At 45.0% G+C, this 22,310-nt stretch overlaps 1 protein-coding gene across 1 annotated transcript in view; it reads left to right on the top strand.

The window, feature by feature from the left end:
- The window catches only part of LOC138351351 (synaptotagmin-7-like), a 63,677-nt gene that overhangs the window by 25,316 nt on the left and 16,051 nt on the right, over positions 1 to 22,310 (top strand). The window contains exons 2-3 of the mRNA XM_069303130.1: positions 3,561 to 3,708; positions 4,768 to 4,877. Of these exons, the coding sequence (XP_069159231.1) occupies positions 3,561 to 3,708; positions 4,768 to 4,877 (258 nt within the window). The remainder of the gene's footprint in view (positions 1 to 3,560; positions 3,709 to 4,767; positions 4,878 to 22,310) is intronic.

The raw sequence follows: 22,310 nt of genomic DNA, 5'->3' as shown, positions 1-22,310 counted from the left end.
GAACCATTTCATTGTGAGACAATATCTTTGCAAGAGTCAGTGAGGGGGGGGGGAGGGGAGGAGAGAACGAGGGAGAGTAAGGGAGTGACGGAGCAAGGAGGAAGATGAAGAATGTGAACAAGACATCAGGAACAATGTTGAGAGTGAGTGTGGAAGGTGAGAAGTAATGTGAAGACAGCCACATACACAATACTCTTGGCCTGAGGAATACACAATACAGAGACGAATGGAGAGAGAGAGAGAGAGAGAGAGAGAGAGAGAGAGAGAGAGAGAGAGAGAGAGAGAGAGAGAGAGAGAGAGAGAGAAAGAGAGAGAGAGGGGGGGGGGGGGAGAGAGAGGGGAGAAATGGGGAATGGGGATCTCACCTTCGACCTTTTCAACGACGCCTGCAAGATTGAGGGAATAACGATCCCTGGAGAGGAGGGGGGGTTGGGGTTGAGGGGGGAGAAGGGGGGGGGGGGATCGTCGTTCCCCGCCCCCACCTACCCATGGGAGTCTGCCCCCCCCCAGACTCCCATAACCCCCCTACAAAAATCCCTATCCCCTGGCCCCCTCCCTCTCCTCCAAGAGGACCGGTTGAATATTGGAACCAAAATGAGAGGGCGACACCCATTTTTTTATGCAAATCAAAAAAGTCATTACCTCTGTGTCTATTTAATGGAGTTTTCCCTTAGGGAATGACTATTCAGGCGAGACTATTCAGGGTGTGTGTGTGTGAAGGCAGAGGGGCCACTCAGAGTGTCTGATTCACTCCTCTGTTTGGTGGTACTTTTTGAAACCCTTTTTAGAAGCCTATAGTTTTTATTTGTGTTCAGGCTGGTAGTGGACTGCTCAGGCTGTCTCAGACTATCCCACAGACTCTCTCAGTATCTCCACAGACACTCTCAGTATCTCTAGACACACTCAGTATCTCCACAGACACTCTCAGTATCTGTAGACACTCTCAGTATCTCCAGACACACTCAGTATCTCCAGAGGATATTAAATAGTTCAAAGACAATTCCATTAGGCTGTTGATTTCCTTCGAGGCAACTGGGAAGATCATGCAAAGTTTGGATTAGTTTCCTTTCTACGGTATCAGAATATACCGAACACACCGACTTATCCCGGTATCAGACCATATACCGGACACAGAGTGACCTTCTGCTATATTTTAAATATGTGATATTCCCTCATCAATAACTTCATCAGTTCAGCCTATGTTCTCTCTCTGTGTGTTTGCTGTCAAGTTCTTCGCTATGACTATGGGTATAGTCTCTAATGGCCACTTCTTGTGATAAGGTCACACGCCTTACCCTTTAAAAGGTCGCCCCTATATAGGCTGTGAAAACAAATGGCAACACTTTTCTTTCAGATAACATTTTTTGATATCAGTCGGATGCATCACAGTTCAGATATGCGCCTCTAGAACCTGGCTGTAGTGGATATGTGGGGCCTGCGGGTCGCTTCAAGCAACAGCCTGGTGGACCAAGTTATCACAAGTCACGCCTGGCCCCGGGTTTGAGGTGGACCTGGGCACAGTATCTGAGTGTCACAGTATCTGAGTGTCACAGTATCTGAGGGGCACAGTATCTGAGTGTCACAGTATCTGAGTGTTACAGTATCTGAGTGTCACAGTATCTGAGTGTCACAGTATCTGAGGGGCACAGTATCTGAGTGTCACAGTATCTGAGGGGCACAGTATCTGAGTGTCACAGTATCTGAGTGTTACAGTATCTGAGTGTCACAGTATCTGAGGGGCACAGTATCTGAGGGGCACAGTATCTGAGTGTCACAGTATCTGAGTGTTACAGTATCTGAGTGTCACAGTATCTGAGTGTCACAGTATCTGAGGGGCACAGTATCTAAGTATCACAGTATCTGAGTGTCACAGTATCTGAGTGTCACAGTATCTGAGTGTCACAGTATCTGAGGGGCACAGTATCTGAGGGGCACAGTATCTGAGTGTCACAGTATCTGAGTGTTACAGTATCTGAGTGTCACAGTATCTGAGTGTCACAGTATCTGAGGGGCACAGTATCTGAGTGTCACAGTATCTGAGGGGCACAGTATCTGAGTGTCACAGTATCTGAGTGTTACAGTATCTGAGTGTCACAGTATCTGAGGGGCACAGTATCTGAGGGGCACAGTATCTGAGTGTCACAGTATCTGAGGGGCACAGTATCTAAGTATCACAGTATCTGAGTGTCACAGTATCTGAGTGTCACAGTATCTGAGTGTCACAGTATCTGAGTGTTACAGTATCTGACCCAAATACTGTGTGAATTATTACATTCTTGTACCCGATGCGAATTTAATAATCGTTTTATATGCGATTTTTTTGGGGGGGTTAAAAGTCAAACCCAAAATTTCAGAGTCAAAATTATCTTGATCTTCCAGTTTCAGGCATATGAACCTTTTAGGTTTAGAAATTAACATGTAGAGGACCTCCTGAACACCGATTTTTATAGTTTTTGAACACTTCTCGAATTTAGTTTTTTTTCAGAAAGTTTGGATCCTCTCCCATAGTCAACATGGGAGAAGTTGCAATGGGAGTAATTTTCTTAATAGAAACTTCTCGTCAGCGATTGTGGCTTTCAGACATCCAAGAACTCGTCATTTTTTGTTTTACTTGATCGTTTTTAAGTTCCCCCCTCGCGCCTCTTTTGTTTTCCGAACTTATTGAGAAGTTTCAAATTGCCTCCCAGCCTGCTGGCGAACCTTCCCTTTCTTTCTTAAACTTCTGCAGGAGTCTGTACATCTGTTCCCTTGCTTCCTGTACCCCTCTCTCTCTCTCTACCTGTCTCTCTGTCTGTCTCTCTGTCTGTCTCTCTCTCTCTCTCTCTCTCTCTCTCTCTCTCTCTCTCTCTCTCTCTCTCTCTCTCTCTCTCTCTCTCTCTCTCTTTCTTTCTTTCTTTCTTTCTTTGATCACTCTATTTTCTTAAACATTTACTACTAATCGTTGTTTAAAATTTCTTCACAATTATATTCTGCAATTCAGAGAACAATAACCAGCTCCTACACTCCAACAATACTGCCCCCCACTCCCCCACAACCCCCCCTCCACTCCCCCACAACCCCCCCTCCACTCCCCCACAACCCCCCCACTCCCCCACAACCCCCCCACTCCCCCACAACCCCCCCACTCCCCCACAACCCCCCCTCCACTCCCCCACAACCCCCCTCCACTCCCCCACAACCCCCTCCACTCCCCCACAACCCCCCCACAACCCTCCCCCCACTCCCCCACAACCCCCCTCCACTCCCCCACAACCCCCCCCCCCCACTCCCCCACAACCCCCCTCCACTCCCCCACAACCCCCCCTCCACTCCCCCACAACCCCCCTCCACTCCCCCACAACCCCCTCCACTCCCCCACAACCCCCCACAACCCTCCCCCCACTCCCCCACAACCCCCCTCCACTCCCCCACAACCCCCCCCCCACTCCCCCACAACCCCCCTCCACTCCCCCACAACCCCCCCACTCCCCCACAACCCCTCCACTCCCAAACAACCCCCCCCCCCCCACTCCCCCACAACGTCTACTCCCACACCTGATTCAGCCTCCTCCCTCGAGCAGGCGAAGGAGCTGCCAGCGAAGGACCTGAGCGGGACGAGCGACCCTTACGTGCGCGTCACCTTGCTACCTGACAAGAAACACAAGCTTGAGACCAAGATCAAACGCCGGACGCTGCATCCGAAGTGGCACGAGACTTTCTACTTCGAAGGTAAGTGTGGACGTCTGTGGGTGGCGTGTGTGGGTGTGTGGGGGGCGTGTGTGGGTGTGTGGGGGCGTGTGTGGGTGTGTGGGGGGCGTGTGTGAGGGGCGTGTGTGGGTGTGTGGGGGCGTGTGTGGGTGTGTTGGGGGCGTGTGTGGGTGTGTGGGGGGCGTGTGTGTGGGGGCGTGTGTGGGTGTGTGGGGGCGTGTGTGGGTGTGTGGGGGCGTGTGTGGGTGTGTGGGGGGCGTGTGTGAGGGGCGTGTGTGGGTGTGTGGGGGCGTGTGTGGGTGTGTTGGGGGCGTGTGTGGGTGTGTGGGGAGCGTGTGTGGGTGTGTTGGGGTGTGTGGGGGTGTGTGTGGGTGTGTGGGGGTGTGTGTGGGTGTGTTGGGGCGTGTGTGGGTGTGTTGGGGGCGTGTGTGGGTGTGTGGGGGGCGTGTGTGGGTGTGTGGGGGGCGTGTGTGGGTGTGTTGGGGGCGTGTGTGGGTGTGTGGGGGGCGTGTGTGGGTGTGTGGGGGGCGTGTGTGGATGTGTGGGGGCGTGTGTGGGTGTGTGGGGGCGTGTGTGGGGGGCGTGTGTGGGTGTGTGGGGGGCGTGTGTGGGTGTGTGGGGACGTGTGTGGGTGTGTTGGGGCGTGTGTGGGTGTGTGTTCGGAATGCCTGATTGCGTGCGTAAATACGCGTTATTGCTCTGTATTTCGTAATCCAGTAATATTTTTGTTTCCTCGCTTGTGCCTCTACATCCTTATTTCCTCCCTCACACCTCCCTCACCCCTCACACCCTCTCTCATATCCCCCCCCACCTCCCATTACCTACACTCTATCACTCTCATTTTATCCATTCCCTCCTCACTTTAAACCGTCCTCAAACCTCCCTTTCTCTTACCTACCTTTTATGTTTTAGATCTCTTCTTCCCTTTTCTCTTGCCTTCCTGTCTCTTCCCCTGCCTGCCTCTGCTCCTGCCTGCCTCTGCCCCTCCCTGCCTCTGCTCCTGCCTGCCTCTGCCCCTGCTCCTGCCTCTGCTCCTGCCTCACTCACTGCCGGATAACTCACACTGCCTCTCGTCCACAGGGTTCCCCATTCAGAAGCTACAGAGTCGGGTGCTCCACCTCCACGTGTTCGACTATGATCGATTCTCTAGGGACGACTCTATAGGAGAGGTCCACATTCCTCTCTGTCAGGTGAGTGGCTCTAGGTGACTTACAGTGTGTGTGTGTGTGTGTGTGTGTGTGTGTGTGTACTCACCTAATTGTGCTTGCGGGGGTTGAGCTCTGGCTCTTTGGTCCCGCCTCTCAACCGTCTATCAACAGGTGTACAGATTCCTGAGCCTATTGGGCTCTATCATATTTACACTTGAAACTGTGTATGGAGTCAGCCTCCACCACATCACTTCCTAATGCATTCCATTTGTCAACCACTCTGACACTAAAAGAGTTCTTTCTAATATCTCTGTGGCTCATTTGGGCACTCAGTTTCCACCTGTGTCTCCGTATGTGTGTGTGTGTGTGTGTGTGTGTGTGTGTGTATGTGTGTGTGTGTGAGATATATGCTTATCCAAAATATACGAGTCTTATAAATTATCCGTCTCCAGATGAGCTGATATAGACTAATAACTCAAAGCTCAGTTTCATTTGAAACCTCAGTGAGCTATAAACCTTACTACCTCACCCCCATCGTACCTCCGCCACCCCCATAAAAGTGGGGAACCGGCTAATGATAATATAAGATAATTAACATAACAGCTTCTGACAAAATCATTTTTCCCCTTTCTCTTCACTAAGTTGTGAGTCTGATACGCTGGTTGTAATGTTGTTGTTTTAGATCTAGCTACTCAGAACGAAATGTCCATGTAGCACGGGCTATGGTGAGCCCGTAATCTGGTTGTAAATGTCCCATATATTATATCCTGGTAAGTGAGGGGTGGGGGTGCGTGTGTGGGTGCTGAGGAAAGGGGTGAGGGGGTGTCCTTGTGGAGGGGGGAGGAAAGGGGGTACACTAAAGGGGGGGGGGGTGGAGGAGATACTGCTATATTAGTTAAACTATCTTTATAAACCAGAACTTTGGTTGGACCCGCCTTTAATAGCCTTATTTGGTAGTTGGTTCCTCAGCTGTTACAGTTTTGTAACACCATAAAGGTGTTTTGTATTGTATTTTAGCCAGACAGGATATTTGAAGGCGCCAGATTGTCTGGCCTTAGCAATTATAAAGTCACACCTCTAAGAGTGTTAATTGCACCAGGTCAGGTCGTGTGAATTGACATGGCTTTCTGCTAGGCCGATACTTGCAGACCTTTGGTGGTGTCTTACCGTCAAACAAGTCACTGTCTACGACCTTAGGTAGAGAGCCTGAGGCTAATTTACTGGAAGATAGCGGGGGCTTAGCTCCCGGATTCCCATAAATACCCATGGAACTGTACATTCGAGGAAGAACACACAGAAGAGATGACATTGAGCAGGAGCGAGACTTAGCTCGCTTGTCAGGAGGCAACAGCCTGACCGGGGCTGTCAAGCCGGGTGGGGACTCTATCTGTCAACCGTTGACACCCCCCCCCCTCTCTCTCTCTCTCTATCCCTCACCCCTGCCCTCACTTCATTTTTCATTTCTTTCTATTTTATTTCCGATACGTTACACATGCACAGAGTTGAGTAAGCCAGAGGTTTAGTCGTGCACAATGTTTGTACTCGTGTTGGCCCGAGTCTCCTCCCCTTGGAGCATATGGGTAGCGTAGTGGTCTGCGTTAATCCGTTAGTCACCCCTGGCGGTGGTTGTCACCCACCTATACCCACTGTAGGTGGGTGACCTGCATCCGGTAACATCCCTGTAACCGGACGATGGGATGTTGTCAACTTCTCTGATTAGTTCATCGTTTTATTGCCAAAGATTCCTGCGTGATCAGAGACGCATTTAGTTATTAATTCTCTTCCTTGTAATAGGCGTTTCTGGAGGAACAGGAGGACTGGAATGATGGTTAACAAGCCCAAGGCTTAGGGCTTTTTAGGCTTGGAATGACTGTTTTGAACTCGGTGTCAGTTATTACATTATTAAAAGTTTGGTTCAAAAGTTTGATAGGAAATAATTCCGTCTGGAATATCGAGGAGTTTGTTAGTCACTCACCAGGTGAGCAGGCAGATGATGCTGTTTGTGTGTGTGGTTGCTGTTTCTACTGCTGGTAGGTGCTGCTGTTGGCTGTTGTGCTGATGCTGGTTGTTGCTGCTGCCGCTGCAAGGGGAGGATTATCAGTTCCATTTCGTGGGTGATTCCTCCTTAGAACTCGATACGCCGAGGTAAGGTCAGATAGGAACCAGAACAAGGTCTCTGGTGAGACGATTTTCTTTGTTTATGCTTGGTATGAGAGCTGACCGAGGCTGTGTACACTCTTGTTTATGCTTGGTATGAGAGCTGAGCGGGGCTGTGTACACTCTTGTTTATGCTTGGTATGAGAGCTGACCGAGGCTGTGTACACTCTTGTTTATGCTTGGTATGAGAGCTGACCGAGGCTGTGTACACTCTTGTTTATGCTTGGTATGAGAGCTGACCGAGGCTGTGTACACTCTTGTTTATGCTTGGTATGAGAGCTGACCGAGGCTGTGTACACTCTTGTTTATGCTTGGTATGAGAGCTGAGCGGGGCTGTGTACACTCTTGTTTATGCTTGGTATGAGAGCTGAGCGGGGCTGTGTACACTCTTGTTTATGCTTGGTATGAGAGCTGACCGAGGCTGTGTACACTCTTGTTTATGCTTGGTATGAGAGCTGAGCGGGGCTGTGTACACTCTTGTTTATGCTTGGTATGAGAGCTGACCGAGGCTGTGTACACTCTTGTTTATGCTTGGTATGAGAGCTGACCGAGGCTGTGTACACTCTTGTTTATTTCTGGCACAAACGTCTAATATTGTATTTACATAATTAATCAGCATCATTTTCTCATTCATTGATACATTGTTTCCCCGGCTTGGCGTCTTCTTTTGATAATTACTTACTTTCTCGTTCACTATCTTGGGGCGGAGAATCATCATCACCAGGGATGTGATGGGAATGTATTGATGAAGTTCAAATGGATTTTTGTTGCAATCAGATTTAGATTTAAGTACTTTATCTGTTTACTCATGATAGAGATAAGTTTGTTTTAGATGTTATCCATATCGGTGAAAAAACATTTCAAAAGGTTTTCTTCTTCTGGGTAACAAAAAAATTAAATAATGTTTGTTGTTTTGATCTTGCAATCTGTCTTGGAGGAGAGATTATTAACTGCATAAAGATCAGACATTGAATCATAGATTATTACTCCTTACCTGTGTCTTTAACGCACTGGCAGCCAATTGTTAGCATATAGTTGAGCCAGTTGTTTAATCTGTTGTTGATTGTATGCAAATATGGTTTCTGCAATGTTGAGAAACTGTTGCAGGGTATCTGTCGTTAGTTAGCTTGAGCCATCAGTGTATTAATGTTCTTGTAAGACTTAACATTCTTACCAAGGGAAGTAATTTGAAATGTGACTGCTTGAAGGGGGTGCAGGACCCCCTCATTGCTCTTCATGGTGATGGGTGTATGTGTGTGTATGGGGTACTGGTGATGGGTATGTGTGTATGGGGTACTTGTATGGTAGGGTGCAGGCAAGTTATCATGTCTCCCAAAGATAACTTACACTGAAATCATCTGTAAAGTTTAATATGGTTGGAAAACATAACAAAAATAAAATCTCTCGAATTTCGTGTTAGGAAAATGGGTCTGAATTTTTGAGTTTGGATTGGGTATAGGTATTAAGATGAGGCATCCTGTTACAAGCTGTATATAAACAGTCACAACAGATGACTGTTACTGTTTATAGGACATCAACAGGGCAGCAACGGTGGTAACCAGGTATATTGTGTGCGCTTACCTGAGTTTACCTGAGAGCCACTAACACGAGTGGCCTCGACGAGGACAGGAAGCCGGAGGCTTGTCGAAGGTCCCCCTCCCTATTTGCCTTGATGATCTTTCCCATCTGTACCCTATAACAACCAGTGTTACCTGTGCACAACACGTGAAGGACTCAGAGGAAAGACACTCGTACTCAGCGAGTGTTTCCAGCACAGAAACCAGACCATGCAACGATGCATCAACAAAAAAGCTAAATTCAAGTAAAGTACGAGATAAAGTGCAAGTTGTTCCGTGCAAGAGAAGGAACCCCACAGAGGTAACATTGGAGACATCCTAGGCAACATTCGTGACATATACCAGTATCTCAACCCATACCAGTACCTCGACATATATCAGTACCACGGTCATTTAAGAACCATCAGAACCTGTGAGAATCCTAATAGGCAGATTACACACCATTATAAAGAGTTATCTGGTATCAGAACACATGGATCACTTCGAAAGGTTCCATAAAGGTAACGAAAGCTCCAAATTTGAAGACAGTGGAGAGACACAATATAGCTGGATAGATTAGTGAAGCTTGCTGATCCACGACACTGTTCCCCGCAGGTGCATGGAGCAGGTGGGTGACCATATGCAGGCGATGAGTCACAATAACGTGGCTGAAGTATGTTGACCAGACCACACACTAGAAATTAAAGGGACGACGACGTTTCGGTCCGTCCTGGACCATTCTCAAGTCGATTGTCGTTCTCGAATCGACTTGAGAATGGTCCAGGACGGACCGAAACGTCGTCGTCCCTTCAATTTCTAGTGTGTGGTCTGGTCAACAGGTGGGTGAGTTTCCAGTGTGGTGATGATCTTCGTCATCTGGACAGATGGAACAAGTGATTCATGGATGGCACTTTTTCACTAGCTTCTCATATCTTCTTGGAAGATATTGGTGGTGTCTGTGCCTCACTTGGCGAGTGCGCAGTGTCCTGTGCTTGTGCTTTGCTGGCTAATAGGTTATAGAGAATCATGATCTAATAGTGACGGGGAGTCACAATAACGTGGCTGAAGTATGTTGATCAAATCACACACTAGGAAGTGAAGGGACGACGACGTTTCGGTTCGTGATTCGGAAAAAAGATCACAATCGACTTGAGAATGGTTCAGGACGGACCAAAACTTCGTCGTCCCTTCACTAGAAAGTGATGGGACGACGACGTTTCGGTCTGTGATTCGGAAAAAAGATCACAATCGACTTGAGAATGGTTCAGGATGGACCGAAACGTCGTCGTCCCTTCACTTTCTAGTGTGTGGTTTGGTCAACATGATCTGAAGGTAATGTGCCGTGATAAAGTGATTTTGACTCTTGTACCGACGGCTGTGATCACAGACATTAAGTCGTCTGTCATCCAGACGGCTCGGGCTGTCCCACACTTGTGTGTATACAGGACTTCTGTTACCGTCTTAAAGTTCTTGAAGGAAAGTTAAAAGCCTTTCGGAAAGATGCAGAACCAAAGAAATCAAGCTACTGGCGTTGTAGATGGCTTGATTTTTCTACCAATTAAAGTTTAGAATAACAATCATAAAAAACTTTTAACTATTCAGAATGATTGTTTGTATCTAACGATTACTGTTGTTTATAGCGGAGGTAATGTGTCTTGATTCCACCTGAACATTTTTAAAGTAATAAAGTATAAAATTAACCCTAACACGTTTATGCAACACACACAATTTTCGCTGTAAAAATAGCTCCACCTGTAGGATAATATACAAAGCCTGAGTGTGCCTGCTCTGTTTGATTGGCTAATGTGATTAATGTGATATTGACGGTCCATAATAGCGTAGGGAGGTAATCCCTGGGCAGTATGCTTTTTCCACAAGCTCTTTGACGTATGAATATTCTACCGGATAGAATATTTAGGTAGAGCTGGACCTGCGCACGTGCGCGCTCACTTGTTCAGCCGGCCCTTTTGCCTGCCCCGCCTCGCTTGTTGTCCCAGCGGCTCTGGCCCGGTGGCCACATCCTGTCCGGTCCAGTTTTGTCCAGTTACCTGTCCTTTTGTCCTCCAGCGCCTCTGAACCGGTTATCTTGATATGATTTCGGGGCTTAGCGTCCCCGCTGCCCGGTCCTCGACCAGGCCTCCACCACCCCTAGGAAGCAGCCCGTGACAGCTGACTAACTCCCAGGTACCTATTTACTGCTAGGTAACAGGGGCATCAGGGTAAAAGAAACTCTGCCCATTGTTTCTCGTCGGCGCCCGGGATCGAACCCAGGACCACAGGATCACGCGTCCAGCGTTCTGTCCGCTCAGCCACCGACTTCGGTGGCCACACCTAGTTCCTCCTCCCTGCGTTCCTCACGTTCATTTTGCTCTGTGGCCGTGCCCCATAAAAGCCCCTTCCCCCATCCCCCATCCCCCTTCCCCCATCCGTACACCCATCACCACTACCCTTCCCTCTTACATTGAAAATGTAGGAATACTTTAAAAAAAAAGTAGTATTTGTTTTACTGAACATTTTACATGTACAGCTGCTCTTAGTAACTCATGAAATTAATAAAATATTAGATGTTAGTAATATATTAAATATTAGCTAAATATTAGATGTTTAACGATGACTTGTTAGAATGTCTAAAAAAAAAAAATTTGGGAGGGAGGGGGTGTTGGCGGGTTTTTTTTTAATGTGGGTGATTTTGTTTGTTTTGATTTGAATTATTTTTGTGTGAATTGTTTGAAACATTTGTGGATAGTTGGTGATTTGTGTCGGAATATTGGTGATTTATCAGGGTATGTTCCTAGTTAATGGAGATGTGAGAGTTGGTTTTTATTCTCGGAAAAATAAAAGTGAAGATGTATGATGAATCCCCTCTGTGTACATGGTTCCCCTCTGTGTACATGGTTCCCCTCTGTGTACATGGTTCCCCTCTGTGTACATGGTTCCCCTCTGTGTATATGGTTCCCCTCTGTGTACATGGTTCCCCTCTGTGTACATGGTTCCCCTCTGTGTACATGGTTCCCCTCTGTGTACATGGTTCCCCCCTGTGTACATGGTTCCCCTCTGTGTACATGGTTCCCCCCTGTGTACATGGTTCCCCTCTGTGTACATGGTTCCCCTCTGTGTACATGGTTCCCCTCTGTGTACATGGTTCCCCTCTGTGTACATGGTTCCCCCCTGTGTACATGGTTCCCCTCTGTGTACATGGTTCCCCTCTGGGTGTATAGTTCACCCATGACATGATTCCTTCATTCTGTGTATGATCAGTCTTCCCCTCTTACGTGTTATAGAACCCCCTCTCTCTCCCCCATGGTGTAAAAAACCCCCCTTTTTCTCTCTCTATCTCGAGATGTACGAACACAGAATGCGTATGATCCCTCTTCCACCAATGTGTGTGATCTCCCATTCCATATTACCCCCCTTCCACCACGTATGATCACACACCCCTTCCGTAGGCCAGTACTGGGAAGGGTCTTATATACTGTTTGGGGACCCGTATGCAAATTCCCCCCGAGATTATGCAATGGCTTCTCCGCTGCCCGAGCGTCAGAGGATTTTCGAAAATGCTGGAATTCTGAAGGAAGACATTTGGCCACAGGCACGCCGGGATAGGCAAGCTGGAGGGTAGTGTCGATGGATAGGCTGGAGGAGTGCATTGGTGGATAGGCTAGGGAGAGGGAGACTAGCTGTGAGACCTCAAACTCGTTCATATAAATAATAATAGTTTATATTAGTGAGTTTAGGAGGATATAGAGGGGCCTCGTATGGGTCAATGTACATGTTGCGCTTTCATTTATTCTTGTGTTCTTGAAGCTCTGCATCTCGGCAGTGGTCATAAGCTGCCAGATGGTGTGTGTCTCTCACAGGTGGTGTCTCTCCCTCACAGCTGGTCCCTATCCACCTCTCAGCTGGTCTCTTCGTCTTGCTAGCGAATTTAAATTAGATTAAAATTTAAATTAATCTTTTTTATTCTCTTCGTAAGAATAGTTTCTAATTCCTGGGATTGTTAAACCTCTCTTCAAGCGCTTCCGCGAATTTATCTAATGTATAATACAGTGACCAAACCTGAACTGCATAACCTAAGTGCAGTGTAACAAGGGTTGTATATTGCTGAAGGGTAAACGTTAGATGTCATTGGGCTTCAAGATGTGAATCCTCATGTCCTATTTGCCTTATTCCCAACAATTATGTAGTTACTATTAGCCTTAAAAGCCCTACCCACCAAACACACGACGTAACTACATCATTCGAGCAACTTTTAACACTTAACAAGTTGTAACAACCAATATAATACGTTGTAACAACCTTCTCATAATGTGTCGTAAAAACGTTATACCAACATGTAACCATTTTATTACGTTGTAACAAGTGGAAAATAGGGATCGTGCTGGAACCAATCGTATTGGCGCTTGTCTTTCCATTGGAGACTTTCGGCGCCGTGGATAGGGAAGGGGACCTGCTGCATGGGTAACAGCTTCTCCGTATCAACCTACCCTGGCTTTGCGCCCTGGAGAGGCCACTCCAGACCGACAAGCAGAGCCCAACTCCATAGTCTCCTGAGACAGTACCGAGCACAAAACCCATTCTCGAGGTAAACCCATAAAGGTACACCAAATACCTGCCCCCCTTAAACCACCTGGATAGTTGTCTAGATATTTGTGATGGTCTGAAAGCATATTAGAGTTTCAGTAATAGTCTACTTGTATACTGGCAAGTGAACCTTTGTTCTAAACCGAGAATATTCTCAAGTTATAACTTCATTGTATTATAAATCGTGGGTTTAAAATATTTAAGGTATATGCTGAATTCGTTTTATTTGAAACGATCTGAAGAATTTGGTTTTCAGTAAATGAAACTGTAGGAGACACTCAAATAGTTTTCGAATTCCACATTTTCACTTTTTTTATAAAATAATACACTTTATTAACGTAATGAAACCTAAATTAACATAACCTAAACTAATCTAACCTAACCTCATCCTAACCTCAATATAACATAATCGCAACCCAACGTACCCATAACCGTAATTCAACATAACCATGGATAGGGAGCAGATAACAGCACTTATTTTTTTCACGGGAGACATCTCCCGTCACGCAGGTTGCAGTCGCACCTCCACAGATCTCCAGTATCAGCTATTGATACTGGTAATGGCTCAAAAGGGCCACCACTTACGGGCTATTCATGCCCGTGCCACCTTTTGGGTGGCTTAATCTTCATCAATCAATCATCAACAGCACTAATTGCTTAGTGATTTTGTAGATACTATCTTCAGGGGGGAGCCCCTCCCTGAGGACAGCTTGGTCCCCAGATTTTTTTTTTCGCACACAAATTTAGCAATTTCAGTATTGTTCAGGTAATATCTGGTAACACTCTTATCAATACCCTTGGGCTGGACGGTAGAGCGACGGTCTCGCTTCATGCAGGTCGGCGTTCAATCCCCGACCGTCCACAAGTGGTTAGCCACCATTCCTTTCCCACCGTCCCATCCCAAATCCTTATCCTGACCCCTTCCCAGTGCTATATAGTCGTAATGGCTTGGCGCTTTCCTCCCCTGATAGTTCCCTCTTATCATTACCAATATTTTGTCTAGTTTGATAGTCTATTTATATTGTTTTGCAACGATTTAGTTTCCTCTGAATTTATTTTCCTGCAAGATGGGGGGGCGGGGTGGGGGGGGGGGCAGGTCAGGGACACTGTGTTTGGAAAAAAATTAAGAGAAAGAAAAGTAGAAATTAGTTTGGAAGAGAAGGTCGCTATTGTGTATTTTTCTTGGGGATTGTTAATTAAGTTTTAGAGGATGTCCAGACGGCTACGGTGATACATCAGTCACTGTACATTGGTGTGCACTGTATAGGGGGGGGGGGTTGTGTGGGGTGATGTTCACTGTTCACGGTGATTGTGGTCATGTTCACTGTTCAACACGAGAAATGTTCAAAACAATCCCTCCCTATAGGGAGAACATATACATAATAAAATCACACTGTAATACCTACAAACACAGAATTACAAGCACCACTCCTTGCTTTATCAACGACCTAATTAACTTACACAATCAGTACCCAATATTGACACTCTGGTATGACGCGATGCATAACCAATTAACAGGTCTAACCACCTAGAATATGTTAACTGTTTCAGTCTAAATAATCCCATACATGAATCTGTCTGAAAACACCACATACATATACTCTTCTCTATTTTAATTTAAAACACACAAGAGGGTTTTTTTTTAATTTAAATATCTTTTATCGTCTAATTTATACGTTTCTCGCGTTCTTTTCTAATTATATTCATAATATAATAAAAAAAATTAAGCATTGCATGTTTGTTGAAGACTTTCAAAGCGATATTATATGGCTTTAGCGAAGGTGGCTTCTTTTTCGAATCGCAACCCGTGATTCTGGGTACGATTCCCAGAGAAGATAAAAATGGTTGGGCACGTTTCAGTGCACCTAATGCGCCTGTTCACCTAGGTTTAAATAGGTAGCCGTGACTTGGGAAACAGTTGTAGGATTGTAACCTGTGGAAAATTAGTAATTTGACTTTGAGATGGACCTCGATATAAGACTTAAATACAATTCACAGTTTAACTCTCCCAGATATAGATATAATATGTATATTTTTTCCAAAGATTTTGCATACTGTATACACAAAAATCTGTTTCCATACATGTTTATACACTATATTAGGTTTGAAGTGGCACAGGTCGAGATAATCCTGTGAAGCCAATTATAATATAGTCTACCAGGGAGTTCCTAAGTCATAGAAAACGGACGTCTTGATAGCTGTTCTGGAGTCATAGAAAACGTGAGTGTAGATGGAGGAGGGGGGAAGCTCAACAAGACCATCTCTCTTTAACATGCCAGCCTGACTACACTTATCCTCCACCTGCTCTCTACACAGGTGAGAGAGGTGTCACAGGTGTGTCTCTTTTCCCAAAAAAAACGCGGGGAAAAGTTTCATGAGTGAAATGAACTCTTAACAGACCACCTTTCTCAATCTTTCCTTTCTTAAATACATAATAACAGTGATATTTAAGAGAAAAAAGAAGTTTCTGTTTGACTAATCAGAAGAAAAACATTCATCTCTTTGACTTAAAACACTAAATGAGGCACAGACTAAGTTCTTAGATGCACAGACTTCTTTGTAGAAGTAGCGTCTTGGAAGATACAACCATGTACAGGTAGTTAGTCAATCGAATGGCCACTTTGTCGAGGTAGTGATTACATTTAATCAATTTACCTAAATTTACCTGATTACCATCATCACCAGTGGCCTCCACAGGTATTCTCCACCTTCCCAAACGACCTCAAAATAACCCCTGAGGATTATCTTAAGTTCTCACTGGATTACATTTACATTTAAGATGGAAGGCGATTACATATGTATATTACCCAACCACTTGGACTCGTCTATACGGATCTCCTTGCGGGACGGCGTTCGATTCCCGATGGTCCAAGTTCCCTGCGGCCTATCACAGCTACTTTTCCTCATATCCCTTCCAAGTACTGAATTAGTGCTTAATTACCTTATTTAGGTAAGATAGTTGCCTTTAGTAAGGTAACTATCGGATGAGGTACCGGAAGGCTTCCTGAAGTACCGGATGAGATATCGGGAAGTTCCCTACATCACCAGATGAGGTACCGGAAAGTTCCCTACATCAGGTGAGGTACCGGAAAGTTCCCTACATCACCAGGTGAGGTACCGGAAAGTTCCCTACATCACCAGGTGAGGTACCGGAAAGTTCCCTACATCAGGTGAGGTACCGGAAAGTTCCCTACATCACCAGGTGAGGTACCGGAAAGTTCCCTACATCACCAGGTGAGGTACCGGAAAGTTCCCTACATCACCAAGTGAGGTACCGGGAGGCTCCCTGGATCACATGAGGTACCGGGAGGCTCCCTACATCATCATGTACCCGGTGCTGTAATGTTCACTACAAGCTCTATATGTACTCGGTCCACTACAAACTAATTCTGGTCATACTATGTATCATGTGAAACTAATTTTGTATACTTGACAAGGATGCATTGGCTGTCAAATTATTTAACAAACTATTAAGTCCTTCGATAGTCACTCGTATTTTTGCAATATATTACAACATAATTGCTAATATTATCATCACTTCATTTGATCAATGATCGAGTGTTTTTGTCGATGGAATATGGCCTACTCTGCCTGTAAATATTTTCAACATTTACATTTTGTTGGCAGGACTGAAATCTTTTTTTGTTCAGAATTTATGATGAATATAGAATGAGTGGGCCGGGGAAATATATATATATATATATATATATATATATATATATATATATATATATATATATATATATATATATATATATATTTTTTTTTTTGTTTCATTTTGGTCTTGAATCGAAGCGTACTGGCTTTGGGTACGAAGGTGTAGGACTTTGGGTTCTCATCCGTAAATTTATAATTGATTTACAAAAAAAAAACAGTGAATATGTTTTGCTATACATTTTTGCACCTTTTACAAAAAATATATTCAAATTTGTTTACCGTCAATGGCATAGTAACTATATTATAATGTCAAATTAAAATTTTAGCAAATTATCACCTGTTATAATAGGGTAAATTATCACCTGTTCCGGCTGGACCTGCCACACTTTCACATTTGTAAACAAAACATAAAAAAAAATTGAAAAGCGTGAGCCGCGAGTGAGACATCTCGCTGAGCGAAAGGTTACCACCACCACCACTACACTCCATCAGGTCCCCCTGGAGGACAGGGAGCTTCGCCCCCCTCACCCACGCATCTAACAAATCAACTGCTACTGATAAATTGTGAAGAGCAAAGGTTGTAGGGAACGGCGCGCCATGCCAGAGGGCTCTTGGAGCTCTCGTTGGTAAGATGAAGAGCAGGTTCTGGCGGCTTCAGGTGGGGGGAGGAAGATTGCTCAATAGGTTACTGTCTTGAAGATGGTTCAAGGGGGAGTTCAGGGTGCTGAAAGTATTGTGGTTAAACACCAAATGGAGATACTTGTTATTGGACATAAAACGTAAAAATTTTATAAATCTTACATAAAGGTTTTGGGTTTTTTATTTTATATTTGTAAAAATGTTTGTGATTTTTTAACTTGATAAAGTTAGTGTTTGTAAAGGGGAAAATTAGAAGAGCTGAGGTCTCCTTCGCTTTCCTCTTCTTGGAAGAGAGGAATTTACTAAGGTCTCTTTCTGCCATATGGTTCGGGAAAAGTTCTGAGTAAAAGTTCACGTATGAGATATGAGATATCTTTAATAAGTGGTCGAGGTTTAAAGTTACCAAACTCGGAACAGAGAATGTATGTACCTGAGACCAAATCTAAATTATCATCGCTCCAGAACTAAGTCAGCCAGGATTGGACTAGCTTCCCTTATGCAAGGAATGCAGCATGAGTTCTGCAATCCTCGGAAGGGAAACCAGTCCAATCCTGGGGGACTTAGTTCTGGATGGATGATAATTTAGTTTTGGACTTAAGCCCCAAAACTCCTCTGAAGGGTTACTAAAGCTTACCAGAACATTTTGCAGTTTTTGTTATATACTTTAAAGTCTATTTCTCCGAAGTCTTTTTTTCTCTATCAAAGTAGTACTTTCAGTCTGATATACAATGTTGGTATAAAGATTTTTGTAGTATATTAAATAATGTTTGTCAGTCTTTTGACTAATAGTGAAGATTGTATTGTCATTTTTCATCAAAGGTGTGTTTCCCCCCCTGTGCACTGTCTTCCCATAAATCACAGAATCATCTAAAATTGTAAACTGGTTTGGATATTTCCATTAAAGTCTTCGGTGTAGATTAGAAAAAAGCACCGGACTCAAGATGGTCCTCTGCGGCTGTCTCAATAACATTATTCCAGTAAGAGTTAACCAACTTAAAGACACACACACACACACACACACACACACACACACACACACACACACACACACACACACACACACACACACACACACGCACACGCACACGCACACATATTTGGTCAACAAAATTTAACAAAATTTGGGATCACAGTGCTTCCTATATTCTTGCTTCATGCAGGTCGACGTTCAATCCCCGACCGTCCACAATTGGTTGGGCACCATTCCTTCCCTCCCACCGTCCCATCCCAAATCCTTATCCTGACCCCTTCCCAGTGCTATATAGTCGTAATGACTTGGCGCTTTCTCCTGATAATATTACATTATATGGAAACATCAGACAATTATATTCACTGTTGCGTAGACAGGTGGGTGCAGGAGACTAATTCTGACTCCTGTTATGATGTATAGAACTGCTGGTTTACCCCCCTGGAACAAGATCCGCCACTCGGTTTATAACCTAGATCGGTGCCCGGTCAATCCTCCTAGCCCTAGTGTTCGAGCCTAGACAAAATTGCTGGCGAGTGTACTACCACTGCACCACAGAAACACAATTTCCTTCAGGTCTTGGTGTCTATATTAACTAAATGTAAACTTTTGTGTAAACTTTGTTCCTCTGAGCCAGATCGCTGGTCAGGAAGTTTACTGACTTCTGTGGTATGTTTGGACGAAGAAAAGTTGACTCGGTCTTAAATCGTGATGGAAATTTGAAACGTACAAACTTCTCTTGTCCGGTTATTTTTGCTTAATTTTTCTCTTAATGTTTTAAAACACACTTTCGGAACATGTGAGATTTTCTTGAACGCGTTGACAGAAAGTAAATTAGTAGAGAAAGTTTCTGGTGATGATTTTTGGCCCCCAAGTGCTGACGACGGAGAGAGCATTTGTAGCTTGTCTCTCTTGTTTTGTTTCACTGGCTCGCTCTCTCACTCTCTCTCTCTCTCTCTCTCTCTGTCTCTCTCTCTCTCTCTCTCTCTCTCTCTCTCTCTCTCTCTCTCTCTCTCTCTCTCTCTCTCTCTCTCTCTCTCTCTTTCTGTGTGTGTGTGTGCCTGTCTGTCTGGCAGAGTAGGGTAAATTGAGACTAGAACCGTGTGCAACACCTGTGTCACTGCAAATTGCAGGTGTGTGTCAATTAAGCCACTGCACAGGTGTTGCACACATCTCTAGTCTCTGGGGGTTTTGGATGGACCCCGGGGGCGCGTGTGTGGTCCCGCGGGGTGGTTGTGGGTCGTGGTGGGTGTCTGGCCACGCCCGGGGGAGGGGGGGTTGTAAGTCGTGGGGGTGTAAAGTGTAAGTATAGGAACAGGTGATCAATAGTAGCAAGATGAAAATATGTGAGTATGTTGCATAGAGTTAAAAATAAAAGTATGTAGGAAGGATATGTTGAGGGCGTAGAGGGGGAGTCCCTCCCATGGAGAGACGAGCCTCGGAGAACGGGATTTTTAGATGGGTGGTTAGGGAAGGGCATGTGAAGGAGGTTAAGGGAGGGGCAGGTGGTAGCTTTGTGGTGATAGGAGAGAGTGAAGTGGTAATATTTTTACCCAAAAAAAAACTCATTCTTACCCAAAGTGTCCTGCCTTCGATGTTTTCATCGTGGGTATGAGGCCTTGCGTTAGTTACATGTCAGACCTTAGGGTGTGTTCCCGCTAGGAGGTCTTGACGGCAAATGAGATGAGAGTCAATGAGGAATAATAGTTTTTGTAAAGAAGTGGGTGGCCATCCTCACCCCTCCCTCCCCCTCCCCTACCTAGCATCCAGAGCGTTAAGGAGCGGCGCATACCCAGGACATAGGTGTGAAGAGTGTCGCCACATGGGCACATGCCCACATGGCACATGGCAGTGTGGAAGCAAGCATTTGTGCGGGTCACCTCTTTGAAGCCCAACGTGTGACTGCGGTGAATGACAGCAATACCCTGTACCATAGCCACTCCTGCTTGCCCCCCACCCCTCCCCCCCAACCACTTCATGCTCCTTAGAGGTGTATAGGGAGCACATAGCATCACATAGTGGGGGCAAACATTTGGGCGGGCTGACTGTTTGATCGGTGAGGTGTAACTGGTTCATGTGCTTTGAAAGGGTAGTCTGTCCTGTCTCACAGCACACAGAACTTAAACATTATGCCGCGGCTGTTGTTGTTGTTGTTTAAGATTCGCTACCTAGAACAAAAAGTTCCAAGTAGCACGGGCTATGGTGATCCCGTAGTGGACTTACCTGGCACAAAGGGCTCTTTAATGTTAACCGGCATATATGTATATATATATATATATATATATATATATATATATATATATATATATATATATATATATATATATATATATATATATATATATATATATATATATATATATATATATATATATATATCTTGAGGTTATTTTGAGATGATTTCGGGGCTTTTTAGTGTCCCCGCGGCCCGGTCCTCGACCAGGCCTCCACCAGCAGGAAGCAGCCTGTGACAGCTGACTAACACCCAGGTACCTATTTTACTGCTAGGTAACAGGGGCATAGGGTGAAAGAAACTCTTCCCAATGTTTCTCGCCGGCGCCTGGGATCGAACCCAGGACCACAGGTCCAGCGTGCTGTCCGCTCGGCCGACCGGCTCCCATATATATATACACATTTTCACGTCTCTTACATGGACAGAGCTAGAGGGCCTTCTGGAGAACATAGTGAGTTGTAGTGATCATAGTGACCATTCAAGCACTAGTGGCAACTAAAGGGCTCATATAAACTCATGAGTTAATTGCTTCTCATATATTACATAATTTTTGCATTATGTGGTATATCTAGACTACAGGTATATCATAGTGTTCTAGTATTCAGATAATATTTACAGAGTTCAGCAGATTTCAACCCGAGAGTCACATGTCAGAAAATAAATGATATTCTGCAATTTAATATTTAAAAGTGTACAAGTTTACCCTTTTCACAAGTTGACACCTTGACAGTGTGTGTGTGTGTGTGTGTGTGTGTGTGTGTGTGTGTGTGTGTGTGTGTGTGTGTGTGTGTGTGTGTGCGCACTCATCTATTTGTGTCTGCAGGACCGAGTTCCAGCTCCTGGATTCCGCTTTTCTAGCCACCGGTTGTCTAATGCAATAACTCCTAAGCTATTCACATATTGGTTTTAAAGATGGGAATCGAGTTTGCCTCTACAACCTGCTCCTTTAGGTCATCCCATTTACTCACTAAACGCTAGAAGAAAACTTTCTAACATCCTTAAGACACAACTTGGTCTCAGGCTTCTATTTTATACGTCAGTATCATGTCTCCCCACTCTCTCTCTCTCCTCCATTCTAGCGTCGTCAGGCCTTCAGTCTCTCTTCATACGCCATCCCTCGCAATTCTGGGACGAGACGAGTTGTGCGTTTTTTTATTTATTTATTTATTTATTTATTTATTTATTTTTAGATGGGGTTCTGGGCTGGGGCAGTATACTCTAAAATTGATCGCACATAGGCGGTGTACAGTGACCTATAAGTCTCCTTATTTAAATGTGTGTGTGTGTGCCTGTGTGTATAAAACTCTTTATTTGTGTATTTGTTCTTCAAACGAGATTGACCGCCCTCACTGCTGCTCCCCCATTCTTTGTGTTAAGAGAACTTGTGAACAAAACTTTGTTCATCAGTTCCCCAAAAAAATACAGATTAAATCCATAAGAAAAAGTTAGGCAAAGTTCGTTACGTGAGGCTGTTCACCACTGGCCGCCGGTATTAAGCTCTCGGAGGAAATTGCCTCTTAACAGAACTTTTATAAAAGAGAAATCAGGCCTCAAGACTTTCCGGTTGAATTTGGAAATGAAACAAAAAACTGGAATGCCTCTTTCTCAGAAACTGTCCTTGCAGTTTTCAAATAGTTCTGGCCCGAGACAGCACTCGGTAAACCTTTTTTAAATATTTGAATATG

This window comes from Procambarus clarkii, chromosome 49 (genome assembly GCF_040958095.1).
Source record: "Procambarus clarkii isolate CNS0578487 chromosome 49, FALCON_Pclarkii_2.0, whole genome shotgun sequence".
NCBI classification, from domain to species: Eukaryota; Metazoa; Arthropoda; class Malacostraca; order Decapoda; family Cambaridae; genus Procambarus; species Procambarus clarkii.
This window is presented reverse-complemented; position numbering and strand designations above follow the sequence as displayed.